Source organism: Channa argus, chromosome 5 (assembly GCF_033026475.1).
Source record: "Channa argus isolate prfri chromosome 5, Channa argus male v1.0, whole genome shotgun sequence".
Taxonomy (NCBI): Eukaryota; Metazoa; Chordata; class Actinopteri; order Anabantiformes; family Channidae; genus Channa; species Channa argus.
In genome coordinates, this window is record NC_090201.1 from 29169240 (window position 1) to 29195607 (window position 26368).

The window sequence follows — 26368 nt, forward strand, 5'->3', positions numbered from 1 at the left end:
GTGGTGTCATATACTAACACCAAAGGCTGCCAATGTGATACGCCAAGGGACTTCAAAATGCGGCGCAATTTGATGCCTTAGGAAGCGTCATTATGTTGCGGTGTTGCATGAGAACTTGTTCAGAATACTGCCACTGTTCTGTCAATGGCTTTGAAACTCATCTCAATCAATCAGAACATTCCTCGATCTTTTTTAATCATAATTTCCTAAACATCAAGGAAACATGAACCTTTTCTCTAGAGTTTTTAAATTTCCCCTATCCCCCCTATCCTTTTCCCAAGATCAGGGCACTGATACTTCACTGAGAGCATGTTCTTTTTAATGAGTGCAGTCATGGAAAACCAGCTGTTTCTTCTTCATTGATGGTCAGCTGAAAGTCCAAAATAACAGTGATTAACTCCATCCAAGGTGTAGTGAGAGGACTCGTTTGTGCAGCTTCATTGGCTGTAATGTAAAGCCGCCAAGTGTTGAATTAAAGGAAAATTGAAACGTCTTCAGTCCAGTGAACTTGGTAGAACTAATAGAAGATAATTCACCTGTGTCATGAGTTTATGGAACGGCAGGTTTTTCAAGGGGAAACTGTATCACACAGTATTCAAATGCTGTTAATTTAGTGGCAGACAGAATCCATCCACTATATTTTCTTAAATATTTGTGAGGTAAATTAATTTATATTTTTTCACATAGCCCAGTTTCACATACAGTAAGTGTGTTTCCATCCATCTTTCTCTCTCTTTGTATGTGCATTTATGTGCAGGTTTATAGAAATAAGACACTTTGCAGTAATTTATGAGCTACATGAAGCGTGTGACTTTTAATGTCAGCTGAAAGATGAAAAATAACAGCAGAGGAAAACCGACTGTAGACGTCCTTACATTAAGGCATGCAACAAACATAAGATTCCACTGTCTGAGATTTGACTGGTGCTCTCATTAAACCCTCTGCTCCTGCAAGCTTTGAATCTCACTGTGCTGAAATTTGCATTATGGAGGTGGATGGAAACGCGCATTAATTCACTTTTTCCTTTGCTGATTTTCTAGAAATTCAGTTTAGATTTGCACCATATTTATACAGAAGCCTGACTAGATGGCATGTTAAGAAGTCCAACATTATTTCTTTTAAGTCCTAGTGTGAAGTACAGAGGCTGGAATGATGAGGGACAGTCAGGGGACAGTGTGTGTGACAGACAACATTAGTCAGTGAAGTTGCTGGTTTAAATCCCCTGATCAGGTGGAAATGTGAGAACAATTCATGTTCTCAAATTCTCATAAGATCTAAAACCCAGATCATTTCTGTTGGAGACTGTGAAGGATGTAAAGGTCTGCACAGGTCTCATGTGTGAGTGAGCAGTGCGTGAGCAGTCTAAGTGTTTGGACAACTTCTAATTTCTGCATCTGTTTTTGGTGATGCGATGATTTAAGGATGAATGGCAGTGCTGTGGAAACCGCATAAAAGTGTGAATGTGTGGAAGTTGGTGCATCTCTCTGTACATATTGTTTTCATGTGACAGAAAACATCCAAGCATACGACTCTGCAGTACAATCTCACGTGTGTGTCCATACAGAAATGCTAGAATCTGCATGTTTTGTCGCACATTTTTCTGAAGCAGGACACTTTCTAATTGCATCTGCATTGTTTCTGTGTCCTCTCTCACATTGTTGTCAACATTATGCATAATCGACTCTGGTTTTGTGTGTTTGACCTCTTGGATTCATCCCATCGAGCATGTGTGCACTGATGTTTGTGCATAAGTGTGTTGTATGTTTTTTTTCTGCTGTCACCGATATGATGGTTACAAATGACTGTGTGTGTATATATACAGTACAATATGCATCTGCTGTGTGTGTCTCTGTCTCTCAGTGAATCACTCTACAAAAAAAACAACCAAGAAAAGCAAAACGGGCTACTACTGAATGTGAAAGCCTTATCACCCCCAGTTTGTTTTAAATTAAAAACCTAAATGTGATGTGGTAGATAAAAGAATAATTCATAATAGATACATTTATGTATATTCCTAGAATGTAGTGACTGTTAAGAGCTGCCCACCTCAGATAAACAACATCACTTAAACATGATTTATTGAGGAACTATTCTGAGGTATGTGCAGGTTTTTAAACAGATTAACAACTTCACCTCTCTTATTTGTGTCCCGCAGGTCAAAGATTATTTTACTATAAAATATATTAAAATATCAACAGGGAGAAACTAAGAAACAGCTCAGTTCTGTTTCCACATGGATCTTCTTTAAAGCCAGATGTTGTGTTTGTATCACAGAGCCTGAAAAATCAGCAAGTGTCCCTGTATGAGTGTGTGTTTCAGACTCTTATGATTGGGGAAATCTTCAAATGCATCTGAGCCTTAACTGTATTAACACGTCATTATTGAATAAAAGCAAGTCTCAATCACATTCCCCTGGATAAATACACACACCAGCAGATAATACTCTGCTTGTCCCTGAAGTAAAAGAAGGCTGATACAGGCTGCTTTAAAAGTTGTTATTGCTGGCTCTCCAGGGGGAGAAGAGAAGAGGCAGGAAGGTAAATCTGAAAGAATCGGATCTCTTTCAGAACTCCCCCGAGGAGACTCAGTGACGGAAACCAGGCTAAACTGTGAGCAGGCACAGCAGTTTCTTAGCCTTGGAGTCGGGATGAGTATGAAATGAAGAAGAAGATGCTGCTTGCTAACACTGACATGATGCTGTTTGCCTGATATAAAGACATTACATTTTAAGGTTAATCTCCAGATTAGTGTGTCCTGTCATTTTAAGGCAGACCCACAAAATATTTGTTTTTCATAAGTCAAGTTTCGGCTACAGAGCATCACCTGGTGGAAGCTCGAGGATGAGGGATCAAACATTAGTTACAGAGAGCTGTTACTGTGTGTTTTTCCCAGTGAGAAGTTCATGGTGAGACTGAACAAGAATGGAGGACCAAAGAACCCAGAGAAGGTGGACAGGCTGTGTGCCCTCTTCACGGTAACACACACACACACACACACACACACACACACACACACACACACACACTTTAAAATACAGCTACTTGGTACAGTACAAGCAGAATGCAGGAACAAACTGAGAGACAGGATACAAAAGTTAGGAGGCACTGCCCCCTGTTGCTCAGTTGGAGATTCACAATATTAAGCAGAAGAAAACAATGTAAACAACATTTAAAATAGTCAGTTAAGAAGCTCCTTGGGTTTAATGGACAATATGACTTTCAGATAGAATGTGGTGACTCGTAGCCATCTGTGAATCAGCCCTGTGATAATCTGCCAGCCTGTCTCATCCAGTGTCCTCTTGGTTCACCAGACAACCCTCCACAGGAGAAGTGATGTAGCTGAATGCAAGATGGAGTGTCTGAGTCCGACGAGTCTGAGATCTCTGTTGTATCTGTCCACTCTGCTGGATTATTTAAGGCAATAGATTCCCTAAACATAAAAAAGCATTTCTTAATTTCTTTAAATTGATGTGATGTGATGTCCATCACTTAGGTTCAGTTCAGTATTATTCTGTGACGCAAAAAGTTCTGCAGAGAAAATCCCGAGGGATCACCTGCCATCTTTTTTTCTTTTTACACATTGTTTCTTGTTTAATGGATTTTTAGTGTAAAACGTGTTTTTATTAACCTGTGTGTTTTTTCTTTATCTTAAATTGTGCAGGACCTGAGCAATAAAGACATGAAGAGAGATCTGTACATTGTCTCACAAGTCATCAGAACAGGTAAGACAATACATACTCTGATCTGGAAACCACGTCATGTTCGCATCCTGCTACAGAAATGTACGGTGGAGCATTGTTATATGCTGTATTTCTCAGTTTGTGACGACAACCCCCCTGTTTCAGGCCGTATGCTGTTGAATGACAGTAAGAAGGGTCCCCCGCATGTTCAGTACCGCCGACCCTACGGCTGTTCTGTCCTGGCCATGAGTGATGTACTGCAGACCATCTCTGAGCTCAAGGAGGAGAAAGACTTTGTCCTGAAAGTATACACGTAAGTGGCTGTACACACACACACACACACACACAGACACACACACACGCAGACACACACAGAGATATGGTTATGGAACATTTATTGTGGAACTGCCAAAGCAGTTTCTCTCTGTCTCTCTTTGCTGATTCACATGCAAACATAAACAGACACTTTGACATTTTTTATGTATGTACAATTCCATTTATAATAAATATGAATTTTTATTTAATATGACTGAGAAAGAAAAAAAGGAAAAATAAGTCTTTATTCCTCCTTTTTCTTTCTCTTTTTACGCTTTACTTCACTTTCTTCTCTCTGACAATTTATTTAGTAAATGAGAAAAAACAGAGCAGATGTGAGATATTGACTGTTCACCATAGAGTTGCCTCTTTCAGCCCTAAAATGCCATCAGCCCCCCACACACACACACTCTCACATACAGATGTGAAGGATTCCCCATCGGCAAAAGTTTCTTAAGACTTGCCTCCCGGAGCCCTGCAGTGCTCACAGTCACAATATGATGCAACAGTTGCTGCGTGTGTATGTGTGTATTTGTGTGTGTGTGATGCCTTCAGCTGAACTCCTGAGGATGTTTCAGGCTTTATGAGCTCCTCTCCATATACCTCAGGCCTGTTCCTCCTCCTAAAAACAGCAACATGTTAAAATTAGTCTGTGACAAAGGGATAATAAAAACCACATTGTGCATTCTTATTGTCAAGCTTAGTGTGGATGCTGGAGCTCTGCTGCTGTTTGTCTTTCTTCCAGCATATTGGGAGGATTAGTTGGAAGTGTTTAGTGTACTACTTTAGAAAACAGGACAGTACACACAAACAATCCTGTTTAAAACGTTTTTATATCTCTCGTCAATAAGTAAAAAGTGTTTTTTTTTTTTTTTCAGGTGTAACAATGAAAACGAATGGCACCAAATCCACGAGAACATCATCCGCAAGTCCAGCACCAAATACACCGCTCCTAGCACCAACTATGGTACGACTGACTGTGATAAGATGTGATTCATTGGTATGACAAACCAAAACTGTTTTGAGAAAGTTTTTGAAGATGCCCGTTTTTGGATTTATATGTTAAATACGTGAAAGAATTCATCCAGCCGCTGTCAGCTGTAAAATTTCCTCAAAACATTGAGTTTTTTATTAATCACCAACTAAACCCACAAACAGAAATCATGAATTTGTGTTAGGATGTGGAAGTAAAAATGATCCAATGATACGTCAGACAAAAGCCCTTCAGTGTATTCAAAGTTGAGAGAGGAGAAGGTTAACAAACAGGTGGAAGTAGTCACAGGGGTTTCTCCAGCTCACTAGGAGGCACTGTTGCTTAGATCTACAAAAGAGGCCAAAGGTAAATATCTAGTGGACATCAGGAATTATAGGTAAGTAAACATAAATAAAAATTTCAGTCTTATTGGTTTCCAAAAAACCAGCAGAACCTGGGAGGAATGTGGGGCTGAGTCGAGGTGGAAAAGTAGAGCAAGATGGCCACATCACGTTTCCTCAATGTGGCTGTTGACATGAGAGAATGACAGGGAGACACAGCAGAGCTGCCAGTAATAGCAGATAAGGAGGAGCATAGGGTTCAGTGTATATCTCTGATGGCAACGAGGTTCTTCCACATTAGTTTTACAAGCAAAGAATTTACAGAATAATTCTGCATCCAAAATATAATTACAACATACAGAGAAAGGCCAGATGAAGTCTATGGCCTGTATCCAGTCCAGTCCAATTCCAGCTTTAAAAAACAATAAAGTCCAAATCCAAACAGAATCCAAATCCAGCTTCTGAAATATATAGTCAGCTAGTCCAAAAGCAGGTGGAGACAGAGAGCTCAGAATCCCGAGTTTCAGGGAATCAGATAATTAGTCAAAAACTCTCAGTACTGAGGGCTGAAGCAGAGGAGGCAGGTCAGCAGGCTGGTGACCATGACAGCTTGTTAGGAAACAAACACCTTCCAGATTGTGACTGTCAGGTACATGTCATCACTTTAGATCTTAATTAGTGTCACTGTAGAGGATTCTCAGCCTCCTACACCCCCGTGTCAAAGTCTGTGAACAGCTCCAAAAGTGCTGTAGTTCATGGCTCTATTGAGTGTATTTTTAAAATAACCATCATGTGTGTTATGTTTTCAGGGCGAAGCGTTCTTCTGTACGAGCAGCATTAATCCACTATATACAAAACACACTAACATGTTTCATTCTGTTTCTGAAAAATGAAGTTGTACTGCAAGTTGCACAGTTCACGTACTGTACATTTACATTAGAGCAAGGAGGAAGTTTACCAAAGTAGGCAGCAGAGAATAATATTCCTATTTTCTGCTTGTCAATCAACTTGTCTCTCTCCAGTTATGGCTCTCATCCTTTGTTTCCTCTATTTCTGTTTCTCCCTTTATCTCTTCAGGTCTGATCATCTCCCTGCAGCTGCTGAGGGGGGACATGGAGCAGGTCCGCAGAGAGAACCCGCTCATTTTCAGCAGGGGGGTGGCCGTCACACGTAAACTGGGCTTCCCTGATGTTATAATGCCCGGTGGGTCATACGTTCAGCCCCAGTTTTGTGGTTAAAGCAGACGTTAGTTAAAAGATGATAGACAAGTCTGTATGAGGGAACGTTGCAGTGCCTAGGAAATATAAAGTAATATATATATTCACATGCTCGTATACTTGAAAATACTTAATCTCTTAATAACCAATAAGATAAACATTTACCCTTAAATTCCCCTTTAAAACTGATATAACACCAGGCAAATACCCTGTGCAGAGGTCTTTCATATACATTAACCATGCATATCACACACTCCTCCCCCTCGGGCAGTGATGGTGTATTTAACTGCCTCTTCAAGGACGAGCTGAAATGATAAATTAATCCACACATGTTAACACAAGATATTACACTGCATGAAAACCCAGGTTTTCAGCCACCGTATGCCATTACCTGGGTCATTATAATACAGCATTTATATACTTAATTTTTATAATACGTAAACCTATTTAAAAATGTTATGTTTATCCTGTGGGCTACACTATAATTATCTCAAAGACTCATTTATTAACTCCTTAACTGAAACACAGTAGAAATAAACACACAAACACGACTATCTAGTTTTTGCATGTCAGAGGTGTTCAGCTTTAAATGTGTGTGAGACAGTGTGTGTTTGTGGACATGTACAGTATGTTTCTTCATATATACCCACTAACCAGGTTTTTGTTTGCTCTGTTTATAAAAGAGAAGCCTGAAGGGAAGAAGGTTGTTTGTGCATCTGGAAATGTGAGATTATTTTTTGATGAATGATGCCTCGTTTAAAATACCCCAGAGTAGGTGAAATGTGGAGGAAACAGCGTTTTGTTTGCTGAATGTGTCCATCTCTATCTCAGGTGACGTCCGAAATGACCTTTACCTGACTCTGGAGCGAGGAGACTTTGAGAGAGGAGGGAAGAGCGTTCAGAAGAACATTGAAGTTACAGTTTACGTGCTCTACGCTGATGGAGAAATACTCAAGGTTTGCAACTACATACCCCTTGTACCCAGCTAAACACCACTAAAATGTTCATTATTTTATTTAGAGAAATAATTAAATAAAACTATTGATAAAATATAACAGCAGCAGTTACAGTCAAAGGAAAAGAGGATGTTTGTCCTGACTTACTGTAGATATAAACATTTCACTACTCATCCAAGTAGTTTCTTCAGTCTGCACCAATTACAGGCTCTCAACTCTGAGGGCTGCAGCAACATGTCAGGGAAGGGGCTCGATCAACCAATCAACCTCGATCAAGGTGTGGAAAACCTCAGGTGCAGACTGTGTTTACACACTGCCGCTTTTTCTGAGCTTTTAATTTTCAGTGCAATTCAATTCAACTCAACTTTATTTGTAGTGCCAGTTCAGAACATCTCAAGGGACTTTATAGAATAAAGTTAAGATTCTACATATATGTATGTTGAGAAAACCCAACAAATCCCCCTTAAGCAAGCCCTGGGCAAGACTGGGGAGGAAAAACTCCTCCAGCAGAACCAGGCTCAGGGTGGGCGACCATCTGCCTTGACTGGTTGGGGTGAGTGTAAAATGGAGAGAGAAAATAAAAGAGCAACAACAAAACATCTGGCAGGTTGGTAGGACCAGTAGCTGCACACTGGAAAACACACAGATTCAAAGCCACAGACACCTGCAGGAAGGGACAGAGAGACAGAGACAGAGAAGGAGACAGACAACTACGGGAGAAAGAAGACACAAAGTTAATGTCATACATGGGTGGCATATAGATGCAGGGTGAGAGAAGAGGAGAGGGGGATGGGAAAAGAAAAGGAGCTCAGTGCATTGGGGGGTGGATCCCCCAACAGTCTAAGCCTGTAGCAGCATGACTATAACTAACTATAAACTTTATCAAAGAGGAAGGTATTGAGCCTGGACTTAAAAGTAGAGAGCATGTCTGCTTCCTGAATCTGAACTGGGAGCTGGTTCCACAGGAGAGGAGCTTGATAGCTAAAGGCTCTGCCTCCCATTCTACCTTTGGAAATTCCTTTGGAGGTAAAGGACAAATCCTGGTCAAAAGTAACTCCAAGGTTCCTTGCAGTAGCACTGGAGGCCAGACTTATTGCCATCTAGAGTAACAATATGGTTACTGCCTTCGTTTTCAGAGGGGCAACACTATCGAGTATTGTACGTATTGAGGCTGCAGAATTGTCAACAAGATAATCAACTGCTGATAATAGTAGAATATATAATAATAAAACATTTTAGTGGTGACAACACAAGTTTGTGAACAGATGTTGCCAGAAAACATCCAAGCATCATTAACTTATCTGTATGGGTCATGGGGGTGCTGGAGGCAGTCCCAGTTGGTCCCAGGGACATTCGACCCAGGACGTTCCACCAGTCTGTCAAAGGACTGAGTAAGAGACATTTAGAGACAGAGGGTGTGAAGTTACAACTCAAGCTAACATGCGTAATTCAGGCCTGTGACATCTACTGCACATACGTGATTACATTTCTAGTCTGGTGAGCACATGAATGAATTTTCTCTCTGCAGGACTGCATCTGTCTGGGTTCAGGTGAGCCCAGCATCCCAGAGCACCGCTCCTTCGTGCTTTATCATAACAACAGCCCTCGATGGAGCGAAGTTATTAAACTGCCGATTCCCATCGATCGTTTCCGAGGTTCCCACCTACGCTTCGAGTTCAGACACTGCTCCAGTGAGTAACTGTGCTTTTCTGTGAGGTTGTGTTTGTGTGACAAATTCAGATTTTAATTTTGGAGAGAACACGCAAAACATCAAAATGGCACCAAAACCCCGAAGCTAAGGAAGATGATGCAGGGCACACAGCACATCCCTGCTTCTTCAGCCGTCCACTCCCATCCTACGATTGAATTCTGGAATTTTGTCCCTGCTTATCTATGAATGCAGTGCAGCTCAAGCCTGTGCTTTGCTGACAGTGATATATTCTTATTGTCTGACCTGTGTGCAAAGATGAGCTGCTGCAGTAAAGTTAAAATTATTAACTATTGCATAATAATATGTTGCAGCTGTAGTTAATATAGTCTCTAAATTACATTGTCTCGTCGATCTTGATTGTGTTGAAAGAGTGAAACCAGCTGATAACACTTTTAAGATGATCTTCCATCCTGTCTTTTTTTCTTCATCTTTCCTTTTCTCTGTCTGGACGTCTTTCTCTCTCTTGCTTTTTCCTCCATTTTTTTTATTCCTTTTACTCTGCAGCAAAGGACAAAGGAGAGAAGAAGCTATTTGGTTTTGCCTTCACTCCTCTGATGAGAGAAGATGGAACCACTCTTTCAGATGAGAGCCATGAACTTTACGTTTACAAGGTCGGACAGTGTTCTTGTGTTTCTGCTCTTCGGTTTGCATTATTCATTTCCTGTTTGCCCTTTTTGTTTTTGTCTGACTCTCAACCTTCACTACTTAATAACTGCTTTTTAACTTCCACTTATTGTCTTCAACTGGTGTGGTCAGCGGGTGGCACATTTATTTACAGAATAATGTGTTTACATGCAGTGTGACATCCCAGTTGTAGCTGTACCTGTATAATAATTCCACAGTGAAATACAGGCTGCTATACTGTGTTACCACTTGAAAGTTTGTGGAGGTGGAGATGTTACCTAAAGGAGATAACGTCAGTCATTTTTTAAACTACACATATTGTAAATGGTTGTTCACCTGTGGCCTGATCCTCCTTTGTTGTCACCACTCTGTGACATATTTGTAATTGATTTTTTACAAAAGCTTTGGCAATATGCCACAGGTATACGAGAACTATTCAGTCATAAGATGTTAAGAATTATTATCTCCTCCTCCCTCGTGGTCTCTCTTGCCTTCAGTGTGATGAGAACACAACCTTCAGTAACCACGCTCTCTACCTGGGCCTGCCCTGCTGTAAGGACGACTTTAACAGCTGTCCCAGCATCCCCTCCAGCCTTATTTTCCAGCGCAGCACCAAGGAGACTTTCTGGATCTCCACACAGCTCTCATCCACCAAACTCACACAGAACGGTACAGCCGATCCAGCATTATTTCCTTCATTGTTAAGTCTTTTCTCGTGTTGTTAAACTAAACCCTGTTTTTTATGAAGTCTTTAATATGCATGAACAATCTTAGATGATGTAAACAAATGGCTATGTTAGGATTATAGTTACATAAAGGAATCTCTGAATTTGCAATAGAATGAGACTCAATCAGTCTATTCAGCTTCGCCTGGGTCTCACCCTCCCTGCTCTTCTGTGCCCTGCTACCATCTGCTACTGTTCACCATGCTCTACACAGCTTTCCAGTATCATTCACATTCAAACAGAAATCAGTCAAAGTATCTGTTAGAAGGGAAAGCTTTGACCAAGAATGAAACATAAAAAATAACACAGAACATCTCATTCATAGATTCATTCGTTTACACAAGTTTGAACCCTGGTGGTGATGCCTGATGAATGCTTTTCACTGTAAGGTTTTACAACATTTTAGTCCATGTGTTTTTGCAGTAGTTGACATGGCTGTTGTCTTCTAGTGGACCTCCTGGCCCTGCTTAAATGGAAGGCCCATCCAGACCGGGTCATGGACATCCTCGGCCGGCTACGACACGTCAGTGGAGAGGAGATTGTCAAGGTGAGTGAGTTTAAAACCTGATAAACCTCTGGATCAAATCTTGGAACAAATCTAGGCACATCTCATACTTACAGGTCAAAAGGACCTTAAAACTAATTTTATTTTAAATAGTTAATTTTTTTCTTTTTTACATTAATGACGGTGGGTTAAAAATGTGCTGCCTATTTTAGGTAATTCAAGATTCAACAACTTTTTTGATCCCATAGGGAAAGTGTGTTGCCTTGTTACAGCTGCTCTCAGCATGAAAGTAGAAAGAAAGGAAAAGAACATCCACCAAACCAAGACAATAAACAAATACAAACTACTGATCAATAATAAGAAAAAACCCAGCTAAAAAAGTAAAAATAATAAATGAAATAAAAACAATATTAATTGTCCATTTGGGGATGAGTTGAACAGTTTAATGGCCACTGGGAGAAAGGATCTCCCGTGGCGTTCTGTGGAGCAGTTGACTGTGATCAGTCTCTGGCTGCCCAAATGCTAAAGTAAACGTCACCAGATGTGGTGATAACTGACTGTGTTTGTGTGTGACAGTTTCTCCAAGATATTCTCGACACCTTATTCTCCATCTTGGATGACAACACAGATAAATATGGACCACTGGTGTTCCAGTCACTGGTAAGTGTTTGCACCAAATACAGAGTTTTCTCAGTGACTGATGGGGTTTTTAGCCGCAGGAACTTTAACTGAACCATAACTTGAACATGTAGGCTAAAGGTGGTCAGTTCTGGTTTGTCTTTCCACTGAGTTCTTGCTTTTTTCTTTTGTGTTCACTGCTGTTTACAACTATATGTGTGAAAGGAGTCACAGGTGATAGCCCCACAGGCACATAACCTAAAGTAAGGTGGAACAAAGTTTGGTTCTTAGACTGTGTCTGCAATGCAGAACAGAACCTGAAACAAGGGGCGTTAGGGACGACTGCTGTCCAGTAAATGGTAAAATGCCACTTATATAATCCTTTACAATGTTGATTCACATTCACCCATTCACAAACACACTCACACACCGATGGCAGCGGCTGCCACGCACAGTGCTCACCTGACCCACCGGGAGAAACTTGGGGTCTTGCCCAAGAACACTTTGACATGAACGGGGATCAAACCACTGACCCTGTAGTACCAAGTGAGCTACAGCCAGTAAATACAAGATGCAATTTCTCCTGTAACTACATATCGGTTCGGTCCTTTAGCTCCACCCCCAGTGACCACTGACACATTTTTGTCATCGTTAAACACTGGAGCAGCATCAGTGGACTGTTAGTATTGCTGTAGCATTTCAAATGGCTGTTAAAAAATGTAACATCATGACCACAAAGACTGTTTTTAACCAAACAGAAAGAGTCTTGGAAGGTGGGGAGGCTGGGGAGAATCTAGGGGTGTCCCTCATGTTTCCACATCGCTAAGGGGTTCCTGCGGTTGGAAACGCCCCGTGTCACCATGACTCGGTATAAAAACATTAGTTAAACTGTGGAGATATGGGACCGTGTCTCTAAGTAGTTCCCTTTCTCTTTTCTGGAAATTTTCTGGAGACTGTGAATGGGACATGAAAAAACTATTGAGTAATACAGTTTGTTTTTGAACAATCAAGTTAATTTGCTTTTGCAACAATAAAAAACAAAACTAGAAAAATATAAATCCATATAAGGTTGCTTTTTAACATTTCCCTCTGACTCCGTTTGTCTCAGGTGTTCATTATAAACCTGCTCAGGGACAGTAAATACTACCACTTCAGGCCTGTGATGGACACGTACATACAGAAGCACTTTGCTGGTGCACTGGCCTACAAGTGAGTGTTTTACTCTGACACACATTAAATTTAGAGGTGGTTTTTTAAAAGTCGGGCAGATCAAGGTTCCAATCCTCTGTGACTCGTGTGACAGGAGCTTTGACTGCAGTGTTTTGGGTTTCAGGGAATTGATCCGCTGTCTGAAGTGGTACATGGACCGCTCTGCAGAGGTGGTCCGGCAGGACCACATTCAAGAAGCCATGAGGGTAAGACCGCCGCCGCCGCCGCCCCCGCCCCCCATAATGACTGTGTCCACCATTGACTTTCTAAACAAGGTCTGCAGTGTTTTTTGTCCCAGCTTTATCTCTAAGTTGAGGGTAAATAGTTTGAATCTGATAGGAAAAAACTACAGCAACACAAGAAACTAACATCCAGTAATGAGTCATTTAGGAGAAAGACAGAAAACTACACACAAGATCAGACACTAAAGTAAATGTCTGCATGTGATATTATAGTGGGTCTTATTATTTCTGTCATGCTCTTTATGCATTTCTTTTTCTGTATTTCTACACTTTTTGCACATTTGTAATTTTACACTTTCCTTTTTTTTTAAGGGTCATTTAGTTTAAACAAAACCAGACATTTGTTCTAACTGGAAACATCTTCTCTCTGATAACCTCTTTGCTTTACTCCTTCTCTTCAAAGATTTATCTGCACAAACATTTAAAATTAAACAGCTTGAATCAATATCTTTGTTAATCCCCCTTTTAACTTTCTACTTTGACTTTCTGTCTACTGACAAAAAGCTCTAAAATGTTCAGCATAGATGTTGCAGATGTACAGGATGTACCACATGTTGCTGAGCACTTTTAAAATATTTATCAGGTTCAAATATTGATGTGAAATGGGCCACGCTGTCACTGAAAACTGACTTATTGATAGGTTTGAGACACGCTGCAGCTTTGGGTTTGGATCTGAGCTTTTTTTTTTATTATAGACTACTTTCGTCATTCACTCAAAAGAAAAAACACATTTATTATCTGTTCTGTTTGAAAAATGAAATCAATGGCATATGGTTGTTTTAAAATTTTAAACAAATATTGGCCCGATTTGATGGACCTTTGTGAGAAAGGACACGTGAGAGATGTGTTTAACATTTTGTTTAATTGATAGTTATATATTATATTTCATTATAAAAAGCAGCCATATCCTCTTAATACACATAGAGCTTAAATCCTTATAATCCTGACCATGTTTGTACTTTTTAAAACATATTTACACTTTACAGCACTTCTGTTTTCTCTCTCACTAACGTCACCATCAGGCCCTGGAATACTTGTTTAAGTTTATCGTCCAATCTCGGATCCTTTACTCTCGGGCCACCTGTGGGATGGAGGAAGAGCAGTTTCGCACCAGCATCCAGGAACTGTTTCAGTCGATCCGCTTTGTCCTCAGTCTGGACAGCCGCAACTCAGAGACTCTCATCTTCACACAGGTGAACACAGAACAGAGATTGTTATTTGGCTTTTTTCTTGTAAAACAAGCATCTGATGTCCTTCCCTGTTGCAGTATTCTCCTGTTGCCTCAGCTGAAATGTAACTGCAGTTTGGGCCTTGGTGGTTTAGAGGAGATGTGTGTTTTTATCACAGCTAATCCCATAATGATGTGATAGTATTTCCTATTAGTTTAGCTTTGTTTACAGTAGCTCCTTTAATCTGACTCTTACCTCCTTCATGTACCTTTTCCCACTTGTTCCTCGGACCTTTCCTTGCTTCCTTTCCAAACTTCTCTTTCACTCTCCCACAAATCTTTGCTCCTTTGGTTCCCTATAATTCCTCCTGGCCCTCTTCCCTCCACACTCGTGGACCACAGGGATCCCAGCCTTGTCCAGGCACCATTCAGGCCCCGGGCCCCTGTGCTGGCCCTGCTGCTGCTCCGTTAGCATTAGCCCCCACCCTGTATCAAGCCCAACCCCCTTCCCCAGGACAGGCTGTTGGCAGCGGGCAAGCCAACTGCACTCAGGCCTGGAGCTCCAGCGCTCTGCGGTCGCCCCCACTGTCAGTAAGTAGACAACTGAATAAAAACCACAATAATCCCTCGTGTGCATTCTTCAGCCTCTTCGGAAGTTTGTGAGCCTTAATTCAAAGTCACAAACTCCAGTGACCAGTGTCCATCTACATCCTGACTGCTTCCAACCACACCAGGACACCGTCCTCACGTGACCTGCCCTCACTGCCTGGAAACACATGTGGTTCAGAGCATCATCCCCCCCCCCCCCCCCCTTACACACACCACACCTACTGTTGTAGTTAAACACTTTAAATTCACATGTTAAGAGGAAATAACTCATTTCTATGCCTCTTGCCTGCTTCTTTGTCTGTTTGTTTAGTTGATTATTTTTAAGTGAAGTCAGGGTAAGTTTAAGTGAGTTTTTCTTTTTGCACTTGATAAACTAAATAAGTAAAATCATGACATCACATTGTGGCAACTTTTATCTTTTTCTGACATTTTATAGTCAAAGAAATTAATCAGTTCATTAAGAATATGATCAAGGCGGCCTGGTGGTAGAGCATTGGGTTTGGATGCAGAAGGCTGTGGGTTTGAGCCCGGATAAAAATGGGAGGGTTGCAGCAGGAAGGGCATCTGGTGTTAAAAAAACAAAACAAAAAATGAACACATGCCAAATCAACATGTCGAACATGTTCCGTTGTAGCGACCCCTGAAGGGACAAGCAGAAAGCTGTTGATCTATTAAGAATATGATCAGAAAAATCTCACAGGAATAGATGTGTTTGGGCACAAATGTGTCTTCATATTTGTGCCCAACTGAATTCCGCTGCCTTTAGCTCAAGCAACCAAGATGCATAACAAAGCATAGTTTGCCCTTGAAACACACTGAGCTGAGCATAAATTAACAGAATAGATTCTGCAGTAAAACGATCAGACTCTGATAATAATTGATTACACTTCCTGTGTGTGGGTGATGCAATGTTTTAGTGGTTATTTTGAAATTTAGTTTTAATCAGCTGCTCTGTTGTCACTAAATGAAGTCATGGTCACTAACATTACGATGTCACTCAGTCTTTCCATATTTCAACTTTCTTCTTCCCAACTTCCATATTTGTGTTCCTGGAAATCCTCCCTCACTCTCTTCCTCCTCCTCCTCCTCCTCAGGCTGCTCTGTTGAACTCCTTCCCAGCTATTTTTGATGAGCTGCTCCAGATGTTCACGGTGCAGGAAGTGGCAGAGTTTGTGCGTGGCACTCTTGGCAGCATGCCGTCCACGGTGCACATAGGACAGTCCATGGATGTGGTCAAACTGCAGTCCATAGCCAGGACTGTGGACAGCAGGCTCTTCTCCTTCCCAGGTAGTTGCAACACAGTTTTCAGATTGGCATCTGTTTACAGCTGACTATCTTCTCCAAGTTCTACATTTACGAAACCTGAGTCCTCTAAATCTGTGGTTCTCAATCCTGGTCTTTAACAACCTGCTCTGCTTGTTTTCCAACTACCCACTGCTGATTACTGGCATCAGGTATTTTTAGGAGCTGAAAGATACCACCTCAACTGAAGGTAGATCACAGGAAAACAAAGTGAATTGGTATCTTCCAGCTTCTGATTGGCTGAACACAACTGATCCAAGTAATTAGCAGTGCGTAATGCAGGGCTAGTTGGAAAACAAGCACAGGGTCGTGCTGATTGCACAACTAAACGTTCACACCACTGCATACACAGCCTTCTCAGCAGTGTTGTAGTACTTGAGACCGGTCTTAAGACCACTTTTTAAAGGTCTCAGCCACACTTTCAATTGGTCTTGACGTTGTCTCAGACAGAGCATACTCTCAGAGCATACTCAAGATTCTTTTCAAAATCTGTCAAGACCACAACTCTGGCAAGATCACTGAAATAGCCTGAGAATTTACTGTGATTTGATGTAAAATGCAGCCAATTACTTCACTTATTTCTGATTGGATATTATTCTCTGTCTCACCTCCCTGCCCCCTACACTCATAATTCTGGGAAAATGTCAGTTAAATCATTTTTAATAAAATTAGACTAAAGAACAGAATTCTCCAACAGCACAATGACTTAGACAGCTAGGTCCACTTTGAACCTTTATTGGCACTTGGAAAAGAAGCAGAAAGTTACATTAAGTGGCGCTAGCAAAGCTAGTTAACTAGCGTTAGCGATGTGCCTCTGTAACAAAACTCTTAAAAATACCTTCATTCCTCACCTAAAGAGATTTTTCCAATACTAGCTACACATATTAGCAAACTGTGTTTATACTGTATGTTTCAGTTGTTAGCCAGCTATTTGTCACCTAGCTCAGTGCACAAGTGACCTGATTTAATGTAGCATTAGTTAACAGTGAGGAGGGATGTAGTTTGTGAGTTTGACAGGACTGGACGTGTGGGGACAAATTTAGTGAAACAATGACGAAACAGACCACATAAAGCTATGTAGAAAAGAAAGTATAAATGTACATTACATTACTATGTTTACATGTCAGCTCGGACATGAAAACTACAAACTGAGTGCAGTACTGTTCACATCATGATATAATGTCAGAATTATTTAAACTGCTCCCTATGAAATGGCCTGTAATTGAAGGATTGAAACACCTGCAGTTAGACTAATTAGTTTTTGACTTCTTTGGAATCTGTTAGGTGTTGGTTTAAAACAGAAGTGGGGATGGTCAGACATGTTGTGAAGATGACACTTGCTTTTCAAGCATGTGATGCTCCTGTAATTAGTATTTAGACACACCTGTGGCAAGTAACAGGCCAGGAAAAACATGGACACATGGCTACAAGTCCATCTCCAGAGATCTTAATGTCCCTGTGTCCACTGTGCGCAATATCATCACTGAGCAGCTATAATAAACAGTGTAAAGTACCTGGTGAATCATTGCCGTCAAACAATTAGTTAAACTGCTGCTGAACAGAACTGCTACTTAAAGATAAAACAGGGGAAATATAAATACCTGTAAAGCACTTAACTACTAATTTTAAAAATATCGCAAGTTATTCAGATAATTATGTTAACGAAAATCTTTGCCTGTGTGTGTGTTTTCATGCGTTTCCTCAGAGTCTCGGAGGATCCTACTTCCTGTGGTCCTCCATCACATCCATCTCCATTTGAGGCAACAGAAAGAGCTGCTGATCTGCTCTGGAATACTCAGTTCCATATTCTCCATCATCAAGACCAGTTCACTGGTAACACAGACAAATATACAGGAAATAAAAATAAAAGAATGGTCAAGATTGGTCCTACATGTGCTGTCCCTCTTATATACGCATTCCTAATCTTCTCCATCCTTGTCACCCCCTGCTACTTCTGGACCCCCTCTTCCACTGGTACCCTGTAGCTGAACAGTACCATTGGCGGTCATCGGTAACCCAGGCCTTAAAGGCCCTGGTTTGGAAATCTGATTAGTTATCTGCATATTTGATTCGGCCCTTCCTGATGCAACTGTCCGCATTTATTCACGCATGGGACCAGCACGAGAAGAATACAGTGTTTTGTTTTTGCAGCCGAGCCAATGAAACAGAAACTTTGTGGATTTGACTCTTTCCAATTTTTGTTTTTAGTAAAAAAAAAAATTTTAAAAGCCAACAGAACATACATTCAGTACTATGACATAACAATACATAATAGGTCCACACACAAACACACACAAACACAACAAGACAAAGACATTTACACACATCTCGGTGTATGAATTAAGTAATTGCTTAACATCTGCACTTTGTCCAATCTCCAGCATCTTTACCCACTTAGATCCAGATTACGTTGAATCTCAGAGATTCCAGCAGCGTCTTACATTCCTGCATTAAAACACAAGTCTTCCCTCTAATATGGTGCTGTAGCTTTTCCAAAGTCACAACCTCATAAATCAAAGTTAACGCGACCCACTCCACCCTTTCCTGGCTTCCCTTATCAACATTGATTAAATCACTTTTTCATGATTGCCTTTAGAGTCAGGGACGATTCCATTCTTGCATACTGCCCTCCACAATATCTGAATTTTGTCATGGTCCCACATACAATAAATCCCCATGGCGACATCTGGGACAAGTTGCTAAAAATCCTGTTCTGTATTTTCTAGAAATATGTGGTGAGGTGTAGATGTTCTTCAGACTATTATTCTGGAGGTTCTGGAAGGCAACAGCAGATTTTTTTCCACATCTTTTTCAACATTTACAGTAGTTTTGCCTAAAAGCCTGCAGTGTTCTTTATGCACATAATAAACTTTTTTTTTCATGAGAAGTAGAGTTTTACACATCATTTTGTCATCAGCTACAGCAGATTTTAAAAAGTTATTTTTCCCCCAATTTATATTAAAATATAAATAAACACATTTACTCAAATACTTTGTACGTCTCCTTTTCTTTGACTCCCCCTTTCACCGTCTCTCTTCCTTTCCTCCAGGACACCTCAGTTCAGGAGGAGGTGGAGATGATGGTGGAGTCTCTGTTGGACGTCCTCCTGCAGACGCTGCTGTCGATCATGAGCAAGAGCCAGTCGCAGGAGGCGGTAAGGGGTCAACGCTGTCCACAGTGCACCGCGGAGATCACTGTTAGTAACTAACAATACTACTACTACTACTACTACAACTACTACTTCTCCCCCAACTGCATTTCTTTATCCACCTCTCATTCCATCCTAGGGCTGGGCAGTATTGTCACATTGTTTATCATACTCCTTTTTACTAACATGTCTGATTAACAACAGGAAGTAAAATTTTAACTAAAAACACAAATGAACTGTACATGTATGATTTTCATTCCTTAAAAACAAATTGATTCATTGGGATTCATTGAGCTATATTAAATGTGTGATTTTTGAATGTTTTTGTCCATATTGCCCTGCCCTCATCCGTCCATCTGTTCATCCTGTCACCGACCGTCTTTATTACATTGATTTCTGGAGAACAGTGTCTGCGTTAGTTAGTTTGTCTCTACTTCACCTGGACTTGCTGGGAGTGTTTTTACCTTATGGGATTCACTGAGCGCACTTGTGTACTTTTATTCCAGATAGTGTAAAGTGGAGATAAAAACTTTTTCTCCTCACATTGGATGATGATAAAAGCCTCAGTTTGTAAAATTTTATCCTGCCGTCATCACCTCTTATTGTGTCCTTGCTGCTACCTACTTCCATGTGATCAGCTCACGTGTCTGTTCCCTGTTTCTTATTGGCAGGGAGAGTATGTGTCCTGTCTCCTGTCCCTCCTCCGCCAGATGACTGACATCCACTTCCAACACCTGATGGAAAACTTTCAGAGCAAAGACGAGCTCAAGGTACGGGACACTGCATGAGTGAAGACACTTCCAGTCGTGTGCAACACAGATAAGGTTCCTAAGGAGGTTCCTAAAGAATTTAAGACTATAGGAAAACATGAATACTTTTTTGGTAAACCACTACTCCTTCCTCTTCTTTTGGACTCTGTCTCCAGGAGTTCTTGTTGAAGATTCTATGTGTGTTTAGAAATCTGATGAAGCTCAGTATTTTCCCCCGCGACTGGAATGTGATGAGACTCCTCACCAGCAAGTAAGACACACACACACCCACAGTTTGGGCACATGCTGTGCACAGCTGACTAACAACCAACAACTGTGTGTTTCTCTCTGCAGCATCATCCTGACCACGGCTCAGTATTTGTCTCCCGCTTTGCACAAAAACTTCACAGAAGCAGAATTTGACTTCAAGGTACTTTACTGCAGGCTACATGCAGCCACTCGCCCGTAAGCCACGAACTGTCACCAGCAGTGTCAAATCATATCCCCACTCTAAACAGTGTAACAGTGAGCTAATGGCAGATAATTTACCGAGACAAAAAGCTGTTTGAATTTTGGGCTCAGAAGACCACAGGCACCGGACTTCCTGACACTCATTTGCCACCAAGAGAGAAAACAGTGAATCATGAATATGTGGCTCACTATTCTATTTTCACACTAAAACACAGTTTAGTGGAAGCAGCAGCAAACTACCTACTTTTCACCTCCTTTACTCCAGGAAGCTCAGTCTGAAAAGAAGAAAGAAATCTGAGAGCCAATGTATTTTTAGTTTTGTTTTTAATTTAATATTCATAATAATTAGTACCAGACAGAATATCAGGATTGTTTTTTTTAGCTACACTGCTCTGTGCACTGACTGAATGTTGTGTTAATGTTCCTGCTCTTCCATTAGTCAGCTGTGATGACAGACGAGGATCATACGATCTGAATATAAAGGGGAGGGGTGAATGGTTTAACTTGTTTATCATGTATTGCTAAAAGAAATGTTTACATTTTGTTAAATGTAGACATCCAGTTAACGTAAATATGGTAATTAAATATTTATACTGAAGTACCAGATTTTTTCTTGATCATTTTTTTAAAAGACACATTTGGTTATCAAAGAAATAAAAGGTGAAAACCTCCGATGTGAATAGTTTTACATCCACTGTAAATATGGATAAACTTGTCAAAATGTGTGTGTGTGTGTGTGTGTGTGTGGTGGAGAGCAGGTGTGGAACTCTTACTTCAGTCTGGCGGTTCTGTACATCAACCAGCCCAGTTTACAGCTGGAAAACCTGAGTTCTGCCAAGAGAAAGAAAATTTTAGACAAGTAAGTAATACACACACACACACACACAAATCACATTAATGTTTGTTTGTCTGGTCACACACAACTTAAAAAACATATTCCCATAATTGATCCCATCCTGAGGGGTTTTGTTTACTACATGTCATCAGCACTAAATGGTGAGAGTCAGAAGTAGAAAGAACTAATTTTCCCCTTTGAAGTTTAGCAGCAAACAACCTACTTTTCACCTCCTTCACTCCAAGAAAGCTCACTTCTCTCTCTGTAAGGACGTCACATCGATTAGACGAGGAAACCTCAGACAGTAAAGTCAGTAAATGTCCTCGGGCTCTAAAAGCTTCCACAGCTCTGGGAATTTAGGAAGTTTTAGACCAGTGTGGATAATAAAGTGAGCAGGATGGTAAGAAAACCTGGATCATGTATTTGTGATCTGTTAATTTAATATTATTTCTGGTAATTTCTGTATTTTTTATGAAATCACTTTGCAACAGAAAGGTAAATTATGATTTTGATTTGTTTGTTTCCTTCTTTGTCTTGTTCACCTGAACTTTCGCTTGCTTTAGATGAGTGAAGATGTGAAGCTACATAATAAATATCAGTTTAAAGAAGCTCCTAGATCTCTGACACTAATAGTCCAAACTCGTAGACTCTGCAGTGTTTGTAATTATTTCACTTTTCATTTGTCGGTCTGCAGGTACGGTGACATGAGGGTGATGATGACGTATGAGCTGTTCAGCATGTGGCAGAACCTGGGTCAGTTTTCTTCTACACTCTCCAAAGAGTTTAGTCCAGCCTAAGGAAGGTAGAGAGGTTATCCACCAATCTTGCAGTTGTTGGTTCAGTCCCCATGTGGTTCAATCACATTTCAAAGTGTCCTTGAGCAAGACACTGAACCCCAAGTTAGTTGCTCCCGGTGAGCGTTGGCCGGCATAGCAGCTCCCTCATCGGTGTGTGATTGTGAGTGAATGGGTAAATGAGAAGCAGTGTAAACCGCTTTGAGTGCCAATAGGTAGAAAAGCGCTATATAAGTGCAGAACATTTACTTCCTTACTAGAGGCTTTGATTAACCTATGTACTAACAAATGTTTGTAACTACTGAGCATGAGGCTCATTTCTTTCCTGGCTAGTTTAAATTGGTTATTGCACAGATGTGATTCAACATGTGTTTTTGGCTTGTGGCCTGGTTTTAGGTGAGAATAAGATCCATTTCATCCCCGGGATGATCGGCCCGTTCCTGGGAGTGACGTTGGTTCCTCAGGTCGAGGTTCGAAACATCATGATCCCCATCTTCCACGACATGATGGACTGGGAGCAGCGAAAGAATGGAAACTTTAAACAGGTACACAAACCAACCCAAAGTATGAATTTGTATGGTTATTGTTTATGACTTTGTATTATTGTTATTTTGTTCTCTTTTGTTGTTGTTGTTGTTTTCAAAAGTTCCGCATGATTCGGTCTGTCATTATGTTTACAGATGAGTGTTTCACACGATTAAGTGCAATAATGCTTTTTGTGTGTGTGTGTGTCTGTGTGTGTGTGCGTGTGTGCGCACAGGTGGAGGCTGAGCTCATTGACAAACTGGACAGTTTAGTTTCCGAGGGGAAAGGGGACGAGAACTACAGAGAACTCTTCGGTTTGCTGTAAGAAGCTAAATCCGAGGATTTTTCTCATCACATTCCTTCTTTCTCCATTTGCCTCTAACTTCCTTCTTTCTCTTTTTCTGTTTTAAACTGCTGTGACTGGTTGACTAACACTGATTAACTCTCAGTTTCTGCTCTAACACTGCTCTGTGCTGCGGGACTAGAACCCAGCTGTTTGGGCCCTACCCCAGGTATGACACACGGTCACAGTGAGACAAATTTTACATTTGGAAAAATGGTGGATCAGCTGGTGGTCAGTGTTTTTCTGTGCCTGTGTGATGGATTTCTGACTTAATGCAACCGGAGTTGCCGGACCTCCCTGATGGTCCCTAAGGACCAGGTTCGCTCATAGTTTTTTCCATTAAAATCCCTTTTTGCATACAACATTCTCATGGAGGATTCAGTGTTCAAACTTGTGGCCATGTGAGATAACTGGCTCGTGTTCACTCTCTCAGCTGCTAACAAGTTATATTCTACAGCTAATTCAAATTCTCTACTTGGGTGCATTTCTACCTTTCTCAGAGGCAGTAATCCACTTCATACTGTATTCAGATTAATAAACGTTATATATAGTATATAATATCATCTTCAGTGTGTAAAATAATGTACATCATTATATTTAGATTGAAAACAATATAATTTATTAAAACAGTGAATAAGGTTGTTGAAATCTGCTCCACCTTTAGCAGCTTCAGCATTAAATGAATATATACATTAATGCATCAGTAATTATGATGAAAATCATTAGCAAAAGTGAAAGTAGTCTTTGTGCAGAATGACACACTTCATATTTATATATAATGTGTCATTCTTTATGTGTAACAGTGTTTTTTTCATTGTGGTAGTTCAGCTTTAACTTAAGTTAAGGATCTGAGTTCTCTCCCCACTGCTGCTCTGTGACATTAACCTCACTGTTGTTTCTCAACAAAACCAAGTTAACTCGTCAGGAAAATAGAAGCCAGTCTGGTTGGCTCCAATCAGTGTGGTGGTCTTATTTACTGTCATTGAGGACCAGGGTCAGCATATCCACTCTGCAGCTACACAGCAACATGGGATACACTGTGTACAGAGGTGGTAGAAGTACACAAACTTAATACTCAAGTAAAAGTGCAAGCATTGTTTTTAAATAGATTTTCTTCTACAAGTACAACTTCAAATCTTTTATTCAAGCAAAGTAGTAAGCAGATTATTATTTCATTATTATTATTATTATTACATTTTACTTAAAGTACAAAAGTAAAACTACTCCACTAAGAAAACTGTGCTTTCAATAATACTCGTTGTAGTAATTATGGCAAAAATTTCCAGGAATGAATAAAAACTGTTCAAAGGTCAAAGGTCACTGTTGGTAAAGGTGGAGCCGATTTTAACCACTTGATGTCTCCGGTGTTGAGCATACTGTAGTAAGACGTCTAATATTTCCTGTTTAAAGTCTGTTGGAGAAGATCGAGCAGGAGACGTGGAGAGAGACGGGGATTTCCTTTGTCACCTCGGTCACACGGTTGATGGAGCGGCTGCTGGACTACAGGTAACATACAGTACTGATACAACCTGATTCTAACCTCGACCCTCGAACATGTTGCCATGCTTCTTGTTGTTGTTGAATACGCACTCACAAACTTACTGTCAGTAATTAAGAAAAACTCAGGTTGGATTAGTCAGTTAGAGAGTGATGACATTAGTTCATTAGACATCTTATTTATACAGATTTTTTATATGCAGTAAATAAACAATCATCCAAAAGGAGATACACAATGAGAGCAGCAGGAAAGCAACAATTCCCAACAGGTGGGTGCAAAGTGAAAACAAGTAACAAATGTGATGAAAGAGAAAACGACCAGCTTATAAAAGCACAGTGAGGACAGTGTTTGTCCATGGGGAGAGTTTCAGAGGGTGGGGGCATGATGCATGATGATGGTGCATTAACTGGATCCATGTCTTTAGGGACTGTATGAAGGGAGATGAGACGGAGAACAAGAAGATTGGCTGCACTGTGAACCTCCTGGTAAGATTAATCTACACTTCACTGTAACAGCTGAACCTGAGAAATCTTTGTAGCTTTGGGGAAAAGCTGCCAGAATACACAAAAACATCTCTGCTGAAGACTGAGAGATTTAGGATTTGACCTGTGATGTAGAGGTTTAACGTGTAAACAGTGAATTTTCAGTGTCTCTTTTGTATTAAAAAGGATGGATCTGCTGGGGTTTTCTTGTATTTATTTTTAAATTCTGAGACACTGTGGAAAGAAAAGCTAAACTGTTTCAGCTTTGCCCTCTACAGCACTGTGGATTTGGATGTGCCACCTGTTTCATCGTTTTATTTTAGCTGAGTTTAGTGAACACAGCCTGGACCTTTTTTTGGGACGATCTTTTCTCTATTTCATTTCTTCTCAGAACTTTTACAAGTCAGAGATCAACAAGGAGGAGATGTACATTCGCTACATCCACAAACTGTGCGACATGCATCTGCAGGCTGAGAACTACACAGGTACTGTACTGGCACACACACACACACACACACACACACACTTTGACACATTTACAGCTACCCCCTCTATCCTTTCCAAATTCAGGTCTTAACCCTCAAACTTGTTAGTGCTGACAAAAAGTCCTTGTACTAGGTACTAAATAGAAGTGCTCATACACAGTGAAAGGAGTCAGACTGTAGCTGTGCTGCTGTTTGTGCACAGAGGCTGCGTTCACTCTGCTGCTGTACTGGGAGCTGCTACACTGGGACGAGCGGCCTCTCAAAGAGTTCCTGCATTATCCCGCTCAGACTGAATGGCACCGCAAAGAGGGGCTCTGCCGCAAGGTCATCCACTATTTCAACAAGGGCAAGGTAGGAAGTACACAGGTACGCACACCTACACACAGTAATGTAGTATTGTACAACAATACAAGATTGTGAGGAGTCTTAAAATACAGCAATAAACTCAAATTAGAACAAAAGTACATTAAAATGATCCAAGTCATTCAATATTATTCCACAGGCAAAAAGCATGTGTGATCAAACGTCAGACCTGTATCAACTTATACATGCGAGGAAGAAAAACTGTGCATGACTATCTTCTGTCACACCCACTTTTAGGGGGGATTTTATCTAAACTCGGGGATGTAGTATAAAGTCACTTTTCTGCCATATTTTATGAACTGGACCAAACCCTGTGTGTGTGTGTGTGTGTGTGTGTGTGTGTGTGTGTGTGTGTTTTTCCTCCAGTGTTGGGAGTATGGTATTCCTCTGTGCAGGGAGCTGGCCTTCCAGTATGAGTCCCTGTATGACTACCAGAGCCTCAGCTGGATACGGGTGAGCCACCTGTTAGTGACTCAGAAAC

General features: G+C 40.8%; 1 protein-coding gene across 15 annotated transcripts in view; it reads left to right on the forward strand.

The window, feature by feature from the left end:
* The window catches only part of LOC137127293 (dedicator of cytokinesis protein 3-like), a 164797-nt gene that overhangs the window by 119039 nt on the left and 19390 nt on the right, over positions 1-26368 (forward strand). For 13 of the 15 annotated variants that reach the window (XR_010914405.1, XR_010914402.1, XR_010914403.1 and 10 more), the window contains 30 exons: positions 2893-2974; positions 3661-3721; positions 3845-3992; positions 4873-4961; positions 6386-6511; positions 7357-7481; positions 9010-9172; positions 9697-9803; positions 10314-10485; positions 10991-11088; positions 11623-11706; positions 12773-12873; positions 12998-13079; positions 14138-14308; positions 15987-16179; positions 17900-18027; positions 19244-19390; positions 20014-20112; positions 20268-20362; positions 20446-20521; positions 21321-21421; positions 22092-22150; positions 22588-22736; positions 22952-23037; positions 23202-23228; positions 24470-24565; positions 24982-25042; positions 25431-25524; positions 25727-25875; positions 26254-26340. Coding sequence is in view for 11 of the 15 variants with exons in the window: in XM_067504094.1 (XP_067360195.1) it covers positions 2893-2974; positions 3661-3721; positions 3845-3992; positions 4873-4961; positions 6386-6511; positions 7357-7481; positions 9010-9172; positions 9697-9803; positions 10314-10485; positions 10991-11088; positions 11623-11706; positions 12773-12873; positions 12998-13079; positions 14138-14308; positions 15987-16179; positions 17900-18027; positions 19244-19390; positions 20014-20112; positions 20268-20362; positions 20446-20521; positions 21321-21421; positions 22092-22150; positions 22588-22736; positions 22952-23037; positions 23202-23228; positions 24470-24565; positions 24982-25042; positions 25431-25524; positions 25727-25875; positions 26254-26340 (3256 nt within the window). In the remaining 4 variants the exon portion in view is untranslated. The remainder of the gene's footprint in view (positions 1-2892; positions 2975-3660; positions 3722-3844; positions 3993-4872; positions 4962-6385; positions 6512-7356; positions 7482-9009; positions 9173-9696; positions 9804-10313; positions 10486-10990; positions 11089-11622; positions 11707-12772; positions 12874-12997; positions 13080-14137; positions 14309-15986; positions 16180-17899; positions 18028-19243; positions 19391-20013; positions 20113-20267; positions 20363-20445; positions 20522-21320; positions 21422-22091; positions 22151-22587; positions 22737-22951; positions 23038-23201; positions 23229-24469; positions 24566-24981; positions 25043-25430; positions 25525-25726; positions 25876-26253; positions 26341-26368) is intronic. The other 2 variants (XM_067504087.1, XM_067504086.1) reach the window with 2 other exon arrangements.